Genomic DNA, 14,163 nt, shown 5'->3' with positions numbered 1-14,163 from the left:
GCAATATGTTGTAAGTGTGCGTGATGGGCGTCAGTGAGTACCAGCGTGTGTGTTGTGTGCGTGGTCGGAAGAAAGTATGAATGAGTATTTTGTGTGTGTGTTGTGTGTGTGGAATGTGTGTGATTACTAAAAGCCATATACAACACAGGCAGTAGCCTCATTAATAACAATTTGTTGTGTGACATGTTCGGTCTCTACGAGGAGATTGTTTGTTCACAGTTAATGAGGAAAATTGTCCTCACAAAGGAGGCGAGTGTCTGTGCCTGGCTCATTATTGATCACATGGCCCGGACACGTGTAGAAGCAGGACGAATGATCAGAGAAGGTGATGACCTTCATCCCACATCACATGTATCTGCTTGAGGTTTTCTTGATGCTCGCTGGTCCCGCAGCTGTTTTCAGGCTTTCCCCCACTTAGCATCTACAAGGGGTCAATTCACAAAGTGTTACAAGCACCTGTGGATGTGGGTAACTACGCGGCGTGAGGATGCTATTCATCCCACCCAGCAATCACCCCTCCTTGCCAATTAAATCCCACCGTCAGGTGTGGTGTTGGTCACACTTTGGATCTGGGTCCAGCTACAGAAGATCCAGACATTCACCCCCTCCAGGGCTTTGTTTGTGCTGGTGTGGCCATACAGCAGCGATGTTTTCTGTCTGTAAAGTACATAATATACCTGTGTATCTGTGTCTGTTCTGGGTGTTGTTGGAAAGAGCTCAGGTAGATTGTGTTTATCAAACTATTATTATTGTATTTGCTGAGACTGTAGATAAAACACTGACATCATGCGACTCACTCCTGCTTACGGCAAAACTGCAGGTTTCAAATGATTGCATGATTTATCACACGTGTTGCTCAGAGAGAAGGAATAGCCAATCAGAGAACAGGATTTAAACCCAGAATCTGCCTCATTTTACTCAGTGGCCTGGTATTCTGCATATGTGATTTAAATGTTTTAATTTTCATGGTCAGTTTATTTGTGTGAAAAATAGCTAAATATAACAGTATTAGCTATAAATAGGGGATACATTATTGAAATTGCAGAAATGGAACAAAGAGACTTGAGCTATGCCTCGCAAAGTTTATCAAATGAGTTCTCTCTTGTAGATCATCTTTGGTAGATGAGTTGCATCGGATCCAATCATGATAAAAAGGATTCAGTAAGCAGATGTAAGCAAATGTAGATGCATGGAAAGTGATTGCAAAACACTGTTTGACTCTTGTTTGTTTTGCAGACTTGACACATGCAAAATAAGGAATTAAAAGTGGTTTAATATCCTATTAAATGTTCAAATCAAATTCAAATTGTACCACATTCTGATTTTATACATATTTTCTTCATTAAGATTGTGTTACTTTTTCTGGTTTTTATCCCAAGACGTAAGTAAAAGGTTAGAATTTCTCTCATACCAAGGCTATAAGAGTATAGTCCATATCTTACCCTGTAGAAACAGAATCTGGATACAATACCTAGATGCATTTTTTATTACTTATACAGAAAGTCCACTGAGTCGTTATTGAGAGTAAAATGTGAGAGTGATGTAGCGGTGGTGAGGTGGAGGATCACAAGGCGTCGCAGTGAGGACCGTAACAATCCATTCCAGGTGGATGACTTGATTAGTCGGCTAAAGTGAGTTAGAGCTCCCTCAGTTGCACCAGCCTGTGAGCCTTAACAGGATTACAAGTCATCTGCTCCAGCTATACCAGCCAATGGTCATTAAACATGCTCTCTACTCTTGTTCTTTGGATTCAAAAACATAACCACGTCCCCTCAAGAATCAAATCAGCAAATGATCAAATAAACACTTTTATAACTATTTTAATTTTGTTCTTTTTTTTTTTACTCTGTGTATCTTTTAGTTCATGATTGCTCTCTCTTGTTTTCTTACCCTCATTCAGCTTGCTTTTTCGTTTTTTGAAGTGTGTTAGTTTGGTTTTTGAAAACTGTCTCTCCAGCTTGAATGTGCGCAGTATCTGCCTCCCATGTCAACATATGGATCTGCTAATGTGACACATGCTTTTGGCGCCCTCTGCTGTCCCCTCTGTGTCATTGTAATGGCCAGCAGGATCAAGAAAGTAAAGGGTTACATCCGTGTCCCTGTCGCAGCATATCCCTCTACTTCTTCCTCTACATTTGTTTTCATCTGTCTTCCCTCAGTTTGTTTTCATTCTTTACTCCATGCTTGTGCAGGAGGTTGGTCCTTTTTGCCAACTTATTTCTCATTTTTCATTAATCCATCATATTAGAAATGTTAAACTTCATCAACTTAGAAAAGAGTGGGGGGCTCTAGGGCTGAAATTGCTGCTGAAAGCATATAAATGCCTTATAAATCCAAATCCTTTCATCCTTAAAGAGCTGCACCCTCTTTTCAGCTAAAATGATGAAGTTTGGCAAAGCAAAGCATTATCATGTAAATAACATCTAAGCAGTTTTTGTTTAAAGGAATATGAAAAAAGTAGGGCCGATTAATATTCTCCTAGATGTTAGACTGTCTGATTGCTCTCTTTTTCTCTCCTAGCCTTCGCCATTCTATCTCTTCTCCCCCTATGAAGTTCTCTCAAGCTGCGTAAGCATGACCGTATAACCGCACGTCCGTAGCGGCATGACCATTAGCACGCTGTCACGTCCTCCCAGTAACACATTGTTAATAACGTCTGTTTATGTTTTTGTTGTGCTCCTTTTTTTTTTTGGATTGAGTTAATAATTAATTTTTTTTTGCTGTGACACAACGATGGACCCCCAGACTTATGTCGTTTGTCTCATTTTTATATGTCATTTTGTTTTTTGTTTTTTCATTGTTCGGTTGTTGTTCTCGTCATGTTCTCCCAAACTGTGTCTGTGGTCTGGTGGTGACAGATCACACTTCAATTTCCCACGTCCGGAATCTCATTGAGGTTATCACATTTACTTCTATTTTATCTGTCGTTTCTCGTAGCCTGTCTGGTAGTTCCCTACCGTCTCGACAAAATTGTTTGTCATTCGTAACAAATATAATCTGATCTTATGTAGTAGTTGCTCACTCATGTCTTACACTGCATGCCAAATTCATTTATACAGTGGTCTAAGAATGCTGTTCTGTAAGAAGTGATTTTAAGAGAAATGTCCGTTGCCAGGCCTCCTATCACATATCATATTTTCATGGACCAAGACAATTAAGTATTAAATTTGAACATTTTTAGGAAATAGACTTTTTATTTGTTTTTTTAAGTTAGTCTGTTATTAATAAATATCGAAGGCTAACAGACCTCAGTAATAGTTACTATAGTTTGCTTAGCATAAAGACTGGGATCCACAAAGAGAGTTGAACAGCTAGGCTTCACATTTTTAAACCTGTCCTCACCATCTTTATTTGTGGGGGGTGGGGGGGGTCATACTAAGGCAACATACAGTATAAGAGCTTTAAGACGTCAGTGCTGTTTTGTGAGTTCTCATTGACAAAGCTGTATTCTCTCTGACGACCACCACAGCAGCAATCGCCGCGCTCGCTCATTTGTCACAAAGAGCTTATGAAGAGGACTCTGGGCCGACCCACATATGCTTTCGAAGCCAGGCAATATGTTGTAAGTGTGCGTGATGGGCGTCAGTGAGTACCAGCGGTGTGTGTGTGTGCGTGGTCGGAAGAAAGTATGAATGAGTATTTTGTGTGTGTGTGTGTGTGTGGATGTGTGTGATTACTAAAAGCCATATACAACACAGGCAGTAGCCTCATTAATAACAATTTGTTGTGTGACATGTTCGGTCTCTACGAGGAGATTGTTTGTCACAGTTAATGAGGAAAATTGTCCTCACAAAGGAGGCGAGTGTCTGTGCCTGGCTCATTATTGATCACATGGCCCGGACACGTGTAGAAGCAGGACGAATGATCAGAGAAGATGATGACTTCATCCCACATCACATGTATCTGCTTGAGGTTTTCTTGATGCTCGCTGTGTCCCGCAGCTGTTTCAGGGCTTCCCCCACTGAGCATCTACAAGGGGTCAATTCACAAAGTGTTACAAGCACCTGTGGATGTGGGTAACTACGGGCGTGAGGATGCTATTCATCCCACCCAGCAATCACCCCTCCTTGCCAATTAAATCCCACCGTCAGGTGTGGTGTTGGTCACACTTTGGATCTGGGTCCAGCCTACAGGACCCAGAATTCACCCCTCCAGGGCTTTGTTTGTGCTGGTGTGCCATACAGCAGCGATGTTTTCTGTCTGTAAGTACCATAATATACCTGTGTATCTGTGTCTGTCTGGGTGGTTGGAAAGAGCTCAGGTAGATTGTGTTTATCAAACTATTATTATTGTTATTTGCTGAGACTGTAGAATAAAACACTGACATCATGCGACTCACTCCTGCTTACGGCAAACTGCAGGTTTCAAATGATTGCATGATTTATCACACGTGTGCTCAGAGCAGGAATAGCCAATCAGAGACAAGGATTTACCCAGAATCTGCCTCATTTTACTCAGTGGCCTGGTATTCTGCATATGTGATTTAAATGTTTAATTTTCATGGTCAGTTTATTTGTGTGAAAAATAGCTAATATACAGTATTAGTATAAATAGGGATTACATTATTGGAAATTGGCAGAAATGGAACAAAGAGACTTGAGCGTGAAAGAAATCATGCTGTTGGTAGATGAGTTGCATCGGATCCAATCATGATAAAAAGGATTCAGTAGCAGATGTAAGCAAATGTAGATGCATGGAAAGTGATTGCAAACACGTTTGACTCTTGTTGTTTGCAGACTTGACACATGCAAAATAAGGAATTAAAAGTGGTTTAATATCCTATTAAATGTTCAAATCAAATTCAAATTGTACCACATTCTGATTTATACATATTTTCTTCATTAAGATTTGTGTACTTTTTCTGTTTTTTATCCCAAGACGTAAGTTAAAAGGTTAGAATTTCTCTCATACCAAGGCTCATAAGAGTATAGTCCATATCTTACCCTGTAGAAACAGAATCAGTGGATACAAACCTAGATGCATTTTTATTACTTATACAGAAAGTACACTGAGTGTTATGAGAGTAAATGTGAGAGTGATGTAGCGGTGGTGAGGTGGAGGATCACAAGGCGTCGCAGTGAGGACCGTAACAATCCATTCCAGGTGGATGACTTGATTAGTCGGCTAAAGTGAGTAGAGCTCCTCAGTGCACCAGCCTGTGAGCCTCTAACAGGATTACAAGTCATCTGCTCCAGCTATACCAGCCAATGGTCATTAACATGCTCTCTACTCTTGTTCTTTGGATTCAAAAACATAACCACGTCCCCTCAAGAATCACTCAGCAAATGATCCAAATAAACACTTTTATAACTATTTTAATTTTGTTCTTTTTTTTGTTTACTCTGTGTATCTTTTAGTTCATGATTGCTCTCTCTTGTTTTCTACCCTCATTCAGCTGCTTTCGTTTTGAAGTGTGTTAGTTTGGTTTTGGAAACTGTCTCTCCAGCTTGAATGTGCGCAGTATCTGCCTCCCATGTCAACATATGGATCTGCTAATGTGACACATGCTTTTGGCGCCCTCTGCTGTCCCCTCTGTGTCATTGTAATGGCAGCAGGATCAAGAAGTAAAGGGTACATCCGTGTCCCTGTCGCAGCCATTATCCCTCTACTTCTTCCTCTACATTTGTTTTCATCTGTCTTCCCTCAGTTGTTTTCATTCTTTACTCCATGCTTGTGCAGTAGGTTGGTCCTTTTTGCCAACTTATTTCTCATTTTTCATTAATCCATCATATTAGAAATGTTAAACTTCATCACATTAGAAAAGAGTGGGGGGCTCTAGGGCTGAAATTGCTGCTGAAAGCATATAAAATGCTTATAAATCCAAATCCTTCATCCTTTAAGAGCTGCACCCTCTTTCAGCTAAATGATGAAGTTTGGCAAAGCAAAGCATTATCATAAAATACATCTAAGCAGTTTTTGTTTAAAGGAAAATGAAACAAGTGGCCATAATATTCTCCTGATGTTGACTTTTGTCTGTTGTCTCTTTTTCTCTCCTGCTCTTCGCCATTTCTATCTCTTCTCCCCCCATGAAGCTTTCTCTCAAGCTGGTAAGCATGACCGTATAACCGCACGTCCGTAGCGGCATGACCATAGCACGCATGTCACGTCCTCCCAGTAACACATTGTTAATAACGTTCTGTTATGTTTTTGTTGTGCTCCTTTTTTTTTTTTTTTGGAATTGAGTTAATAATTTAATTTTTTTTTTTTTTGCTGTGACACAACGATGGACCCCCAGACTCATGTCGTTGTCTCATTTTATATGTCATTTTGTTGTTTGTTTTCATGTTGCGGTTGTGTTCTCGTCATGTCTCTCCCAAACTGTGTCTGTGGTCTCTGTGGTGCAGATCACACTCAATTCCCACGTCCGGAATCTCATTGAGGTGATCACATTTACTCTATGTTTTATCTGTCCGTCTCGTAGCCTGTCTGGTAGTCCCTACCGTCTCGACAAAATTGTTTGTCATCGTAACAAATACTAATCTGATCTTATGTAGTAGTTGCTCACTCATGTCCTTACACTGCATGCCAAATTTCATTTATACAGTAGAATGCTGTTCTGTAAAAGTGATTTAAGAGAAATGTCCGTTGCCAGGCCTCCTTCACTTCATATTTTCAGACCAAGACAATTTAAGTATTAAATTATTTGACATTTTAGGAAATAGACTTTTATTGTTTTAGTTTTATTGTTTTAATAAATATGAGGCTACAGCCAGTAAATAGTTACTATAGTTTGCTTAGCATAAAGACTGGACACAGGTTGACGCTGGCTCACTTTTAAACCTGTCATATCTTTATTTTTAATACTGGCAGTTAATGCCCCCGGCTAAGAAATAGTTCACCTTTGGAAATCTGTTTCCCCTCCTGCTTCCAGTCTTTATGCTAAGCTAAACCAAGCTAACCACCTGTTGGCCGTGGCTTCATATTTGCCTTACAGACACGACAGCGTCTCTCTGCAAGAAAGAGAAGCGGATTTCTTGAAATGTGGAACTAAGCTGATTTATATAATGAAATTACGCCGTTTCATGATTTTTTTATAATTTCAGTATTATTGTATTTAATGTGTATAGATTTTTAATTTTCTAAATCTATGTCTGATTCCAAACAGAGCAATACATTTGTAAATTCATCATACTGCAGGCATTAATGTTGTACCTGCCCATAGTTTTACTTTTTATCATGTAGAGTTAAATTGCATTTTAGATAATAATGTTTTCATTTGTCTTGGCTACATAGAGGAAGTAAACACTAATACATGACGTCTGTACTGTAACGTGTGACTGAGAAAGGAGCATGTCTCTGCATGATGACTGACAGATCTTTGTTATGTTGCATGCCCGGTAAGTGTTGCGTGATGATGCAGGCAGAAAGGGTAAGGTTGCCATGGTAACCTAGCTGCTGTGTTTGACCTGGCTCATGTGCGGTGAATCCTGACCTCGAGTCTGTAGCTCCAGCAGTTAATAACCTGTGGTGACCCATCTCAATGAGATCCAATCACAGACCTTGATCTATTCAGTCCACACAAAATAAAGTCAGAGACTAGAGTCCCAATGGGATTAAAATTAATTAAGTGAATACATATACTTATATGAATAAATAGAGAAAATTGTGGAATGAATGAACAAATTGTGAAATAATTTGACAAAATATGAAAAAAGTGAATTATTCTAATAATAACAGGGTGGTTTTAGAGTCATTATAGAGATTCTCATTTAAAAAGTGAAACTTTAATGTCACAATATGGTCACTTAGTCCCCGCCCCCTCACCTTTCATCATATACCCCCACAGGGCTTACCAATTACTATATTAGGGAAAAATATTAGGGCTTTTTCTGTGGGCTGGTCTTTAACTGCAGTTTGGAAGTTTACCAGAAGTGCATCTGGCAAAATAATGTCTTCATCTCTGAAGTCTTTCCTCTTGTGAAAGTAAAACATATTGTTTTAAAACACTTCCAGTAAAGCATTCATCTCATTTTTGTATGGCTTGTCCAGGTTGGTTTGTCAAGCTAACCAACTGCCAGCTAACTAGTTTAGCCTCTGTCAGCTAAAGCAACCACAGAGAAAGGTTGTGTGCTAGCTAGCTAGCTGCTGCTGCTGCTACACTTTTATGCCAAGTAATAATCCAAAGTTAGACCCCAACCTGACTAGTTAACTAGATTGGTAGGTAGCATCTGCAGCATTATTAAACTAAGTTCAAAGAGAAGTTAGTTACTGTACAGAGTTTCTTTACAGGAGCAGCTAGTTGGTTGTTTTTGCTAATGGACAGGAAATCAGATAAGAATTTAAAAATCCTGAGTTGAGTTTTACTAATTTATGAAATTATTTCACAATTTAATGGTTCATTTATATATTTTAGTTTATCTATTCATATAAATATAATTCATATGTGATTGAACTTGCTCCATACAGACCAGGCGTCACTATAATATAGCAAGTCTCAGAATACAGATACATTATATCTGCAGAAAGTCCAGTGTGAAACCTTCTCATCTGGGAATATCACCCATTAGCCAGCTCACACATCCACCACTATAAGAACACACAGTCCCGGCAGACAGCTTCAGGCGCATTAGCCAGCTCACACTGAAACGCTATATGAGCTATAATAGGATGTAGGTAACACAATATCACATTTCCGATACATTCACAGAGAGCACTAGATTAGGTGTGGCGACTGAATAGGTGAAAGGCCTCAAGTCTATACACAGACAAACAACCCAGCTCTCAGTGACTGTGTGTTAGAGAGCGGCTGCAGTATCTCCTTCAGGTTGAATTATGTGGTTTGAACATAAAAAGAGCTCCATTTGTGGTGCTGTTATCTATTTATCCCTGAGTCTTGGTTCACAGGGTTCACAGCAAAGGGAGATACTGCACCTGACTAGATCCCTGGCAAAGCAGCAACACAACAAATAATAGATTATAAAAATTTATATATCTTTATCTTACGGTTTCTTTCCATCTCTTTCCCCATTTTTTTTCCCCCGGTTCTCCTTCCTTCCTCTCTTCCTCCCTTTTTGTTTTTTTTTTCCTCTCAGGGTTCTGGACCAGAGGACTTCAGCCACCTGCCACCGGAGCAGAGGAGGAAGAAGCTGCAGGGCAAGATAGATGAATTAAATAAAGACATTCAAAAAGAGATGGACCAGAGGTAACTTTTATAAAGTGTTTACCTCTTTAATACGCAACAAAGACTCAAAGACTTGTACTGACAGTTGTAATTTGTTTCTTATAGGGACGCTCTAACTAAGATGAAAGACGTGTACGTGAAGAACCCTCAGATGGGAGACCCTACCAGCGTAGACCCCCGACTATTAGAAATAGGCCAGAACATCGAGAAGCTCCAGTTTGAAGTGCAGAAATTTGAGGTTAGTCCGGTGCCAGCCTCGGCTCCCATTTCTGTGTGAATGTTAGTGTTGGCAAAGTTATCTTGTTTGGTTTATGCGAGACAGTAAATAATGAGGAGTTCAAACACACGTCTCCAGCTGGGATAGTTCCAGAGAAGACGGCTGCTCGTCCATATTAGGAGAAGATGTGATGCAGCTGGAGGGGCTGGCTGCCTTGTTCCACCTCTGTGAAGGCAGAGAGGAGTCCCAGAGCAACAGCCTGGTTGAACACTGTAAATAAATGGCAAACCAGGTGGAGAGTGAGGCAGAGAGATGCTTGCCAAACTATAAAGGCCGTCTGATTCACGGATAAACAGAATTCCATTGCGCTTGAAATAAATTTCAAGTCGTCATGTTATGTCGTGTATGGGAAAAAAAAAATGTGTCTGCAGCCAACACAAACATTATGACTGCGTGTGTTTCAGGGCTGGTTAGCAGAGGTGGAGGAGAGGATGCCATCCAAGAGCGACACACACCGGAGAAGCGGGATATATGAGACCCAGAACAACACAACAGTGAGCAACAACTGTGCACAAGACAGAGAGAGGTATATTATACTCTGACAAACACCCAGACCCACATCAGTCCCAGACCCCAGAGCTTTTATTTTTTTCGAAAGAAAACTATGAATGTTTTCACAGTATATTTACTGTGTGTGTGTTGGCCCTTGAGCAGCCCGGATGGCAGCTACACAGAGGAGCAGAATTCAGAGACTCAGGTCAAAGCCAACACCCACCCCATCCCCACCTCCTCCACGCCGGAGTTTGACGACGAGTTTGACGACGAGGAGACCTTGCCCACCATCGGCACCTGCAAAGCCTTGTATCCCTTTGAAGGTAACCGCAATCACAGATGTTTGAATTCAAAACACACGCACACAATAGACTTATCTGCTGATGTTTCAAAGCACAAAGCTTGCTCGTGGGTTGAGGCCACACACGCTGTGTATTGGTCAGCTGCAGCTGCAGGGTGGAGGAATGTAATTAGATTTCTTCTGAATGAGGAGGAGGAGTGTGACCTTTCTGAGGAAATGTGCAGACGTGCAACAAAGTGCAGTAATTTCTCTATTTTCAACTTTGAATTCTGAAAAGATTTCAAAGATAGCGCTGGGTGCAAGTAGGTTTTAAATAGCCCTGACTTATCAGAGATGATGAATGCTGATGACCCTTGGAATAAAACAGGATATGCAAACCCTGTGTATGTTCTTAATGATGATTGTGAGGAGTTATTTTAAAGATGCTTTTTATTTTATTCTACTTTTTTATCAATAATGACACAGATGAATTAAACGGCAGCATATTTCATCGCTACCAGAGAGGCCACAACTTTTACTGGCCCTGTTTCATGGCATACATCATTAAAGCTTGTGACTTCATAAAATTAGTCCAAGTTTAATTGTGACGCCCTCAACACAGCATGGGTTGTGAACAGTGACTTCTTCATCTTTTTTGTCTCATTTGAAGTAATTTTATTGGCCTGAAGAGGTGAAAGTGTCTCACATTTAACTTTCAAAAATATACTTTTTTTTCTTTTCATGTTGGGAATCACTGGTCTGAAGTATTAATTTAATATCCCGTATGTTGGAACCACACAGTCCTGGAGTTGGTAATTCATTATTTAAAATATCCACAAACACTTTTATGTCCAATGGAATTTGAATGAGGGCGCTTCCGTCTGCAGACAACCTCCCCACAGCCGCTGATTTACGTTTAAACAAAACATATATTTCATTAATGAGCAGATGAAGTGACTCATTCATGTCAAAACGCAGGCTGGCGTTCCCTCTCTGCACGCTAATGCAGAGTCGAAGTTACATCATTTTCCTGTTGCACAGCAGCTGGTTTTACTTCCTCTTTGTCTCCAGGAAACCTGATTTACAAATGACTCTCTAATCTACATGAAGTTTGTTGAAGTTAGTTCCTCCAAGTGCACAGTGTGTAAATTTCTTGCCCTGTCACTTATTTCTCTCTTCTTTTTTTTTTATTTCATTTTTTTCTCCCCTACTTTTGCAGGTCATAACGAGGGCACTATCTCCGTGGCGGAGGGCGAGCTGTTGTACGTCATAGAGGAAGACAAAGGAGACGGGTGGACGCGAGTGCGCAGGAACGAGGACGAGGAGGGATACGTCCCAACATCCTACGTCGAGGTCTTTTTGGAAACAAATGCCAAAGGTGCTATGACGTACATTTAACTCAGCACAGTGTGTTTCTGTTACTGTGAGTCAGTGCGTTTCCATTCACATGCTAAATGAATGGGGCAAGTTATGGAGATGAAAGATTGTTACTGGTAGCTCAGATAAGAGAATACCCTCCCCTAACACACACACACACACACTTGTTCTCTGTATCCCAATCAGATTTGTCCATTGTGCCTCATGGCAGTTGTTACAGTTGTGGCAGATTGTGTGTATGTGTGTGTGTGTGTGTGTGTGTGTCACTGTGCACTGTTCATGAGCTGTGAACAAAACATATATTGATGTTTAGGAAATGACACTGAATGCCAGCTGAGTCCGGAGGATGTTGTGTGAAAAGAAGCTTGTAGTTCCTCACCACTGATTCACTGCAGTGCCACCTAGTGGTCATGCAAATAAAACACGACACCCACCAACCCCCACCTCCCAGTCGCAGCTGAGCATGATGGGACAAATCACTCACTGACAATGATCACTTGTACATTTCAAACACAGAACTTTATTTGTTTTTTATTAAGATTTGAAATGTCAGATCATCATATTCCACTCAAATCAAGACGCTTTTAATCACAAGTATTTGAGCCAGCGTGGTAATAAATCACTAAACTCAGCTGAGTGAATGTATGCACCCTCTGAAGTGACACTGAACGTCAAGTGAAGTTTGAATCATCGCGCAGGTTACCGCGTTGTGGTCACTTGTCGCACTGTAAAGGAGAGCATGCTCAATGTGCAATCATGCAAATGTAATTTAAATCTGCTGTAAAATATGGAAACATATTAAAAGATATTTTTGTAGGCTAAACAGAAAAAAAAAAAAGAAAAAATCCCCACCCCACCCCCCAAGTGTTGCATGCTATAGATTGACAACATGAAAACGTTGTGAAAGTAATTATCCTCCCTTGTTTAGGGATAATTTTATAAAATTAATGATTGAATCAGTAACTAATTGCCCCCGTTAAGATGTTTTTCTTTTCTTTTTTAATCCACTTTGTGGTAATGATAGTGTTGGGCTGTTCTGGTCCCTTTTTCCAGGCCAGTGGTAAAGGAATAAAGGACTGAGTATTAGCTGTACTAAGCTATATGGTGAGACTGGGCTGAGAGATGGTCATGACTTTAAAGCTTTGTGGTTTCTTGCATGGGTCTCTGAGCAGCACTTCTGTGAACGGTGTTTCGCCGTGAAAGCATGGCGTGTCATTTCACCTCACTGCTATAATGCCGATAATAAGACACTTTGTACGTGTTACTCTTCAAAACTCAGAAATCATCTCTTTCTTCACTCATTACACAAGCCTGTTTAACTTCCTTTCACACGTTTTAATCAGCTTTGAAGGCTCGTTAACAGCACAGCATGGGGTTCCTTTTTGAACGATGTCATTTTACATCAGTGCCGTAAATACACATTTCACGCTTCCTGTAATTTTTTAAAATTTTTTTATTGAACAGCATTTTAAAATGTGGTGCATGCTGCAGTATTTGTCGTGACATGATCTCAGCATGTTGTGACAAAGTCGAGTGGCTGCATTTTAACATGCATTCAAGCCGGATGAAAACTTATCTGAAAGGTTCTTAGTTAAACAGACACGTCTTGGAGGTGTTTCACACATGCAGTATGCGCAGATTGCATTCAGTCAGTTTAAAGTAGTTTCATATCTGCGATGACTTCGTTCTTCCTCCTCTCCATGTCTGAATATTTGGGTTGCTGTCTTTGACTCGATTTTTCCTTTAAATTTATCTAACTTTTCTTTTTGTCATTTTTTTTTTTTTTTTTTTTTTTTTTTTTTTTTTTTTTGTTTGTTTGTATTTCCTTTTTGAATTGCAGATTCCTAAAAGTGTGAGGCTGGCGGAGGAATGGCAGGGCAAGCAGCCTCGGAGAAAACCACCATGTTCCTCACACGCTCACAGAGTCAGAGAGAAAAAGCGAACGGTGACCTGAATCTAAAAGAGAGAGACGTCCGATAGTAACGCATCTCAATTTCCAAACCGTTATAAAGAAAATACAAAAAAAGAAAAAAACTATAAAAGAAAAAACTTATCCGCAGTGTTGCGCTTCCTCTGCAGAACTCTGCAGTGTGAAGCAAGGATGAGAGAAATTCATCTAAATTTTAGCGCTCATAACCTTCTCCATTCTTAACACCCATTCAGCAGTCACAACCACAGTATACAATTTGCTTTTTGTTGTTTTCAGCAAAGCTTTGCTTCTTAATGGAACTAACTCCGCTTGCACCACGCGCGGTCATGAAAGTGGCTTCTGGCTTCCTTGCTCTGAACGCCCCCCCTCCCCCCCCCCGGCTCTGCCACTTCTCTTTTTCCTTACCTTTGACCCGTCGCACACACACCGACACACAAACACACACACACACGGCAGAGGGTGTGGTCAGAGACAGGACGGAGACCAGCACGGGCCTACGGACAAACGACCAGCTGGAGGAAGCCGTGTTCCAGATTCATCCAGCGGTGTGTGTGTGCGTGTGTGAGTCATGAACTCCTCACTCACTCATTGACTCCAGAGAGAATCATCCTGGACTCATCGACCTACATACGAGGCTGTGAACACACACCCACCCTCCCACCCTCCCACCCCACTAAAATCAGCTC

General features: G+C 40.7%; 1 protein-coding gene across 7 annotated transcripts in view; it reads left to right on the top strand.

Moving 5' to 3' along the window:
* fnbp1 (formin binding protein 1) overlaps positions 1-13,836 on the top strand; it is a 60,249-nt gene extending 46,413 nt beyond the window's left edge. For 3 of the 7 annotated variants that reach the window (XM_022744022.1, XM_022744024.1, XM_022744020.1), the window contains exons 11-16: positions 6,345-6,380; positions 9,033-9,142; positions 9,227-9,359; positions 9,803-9,924; positions 10,053-10,213; positions 11,390-11,657. In XM_022744022.1, the coding sequence (XP_022599743.1) occupies positions 6,345-6,380; positions 9,033-9,142; positions 9,227-9,359; positions 9,803-9,924; positions 10,053-10,213; positions 11,390-11,568 (741 nt within the window). In that variant the 3' untranslated portion in view covers positions 11,569-11,657. Of the gene's footprint in view, positions 1-6,032; positions 6,048-6,344; positions 6,381-9,032; positions 9,143-9,226; positions 9,360-9,802; positions 9,925-10,052; positions 10,214-11,389; positions 11,658-13,387 lie in introns of those variants that run through there. The other 4 variants (XM_022744025.1, XM_022744023.1, XM_022744021.1 and 1 more) reach the window with 3 other exon arrangements.
* The last annotated feature ends 327 nt before the right edge of the window (positions 13,837-14,163 follow it).

Source organism: Seriola dumerili, unplaced genomic scaffold (assembly GCF_002260705.1).
Source record: "Seriola dumerili isolate Sdu_G_001 unplaced genomic scaffold, Sdu_1.0 BDQW01000074.1, whole genome shotgun sequence".
Lineage (NCBI taxonomy): Eukaryota > Metazoa > Chordata > Actinopteri > Carangiformes > Carangidae > Seriola > Seriola dumerili.
This window is presented reverse-complemented; position numbering and strand designations above follow the sequence as displayed.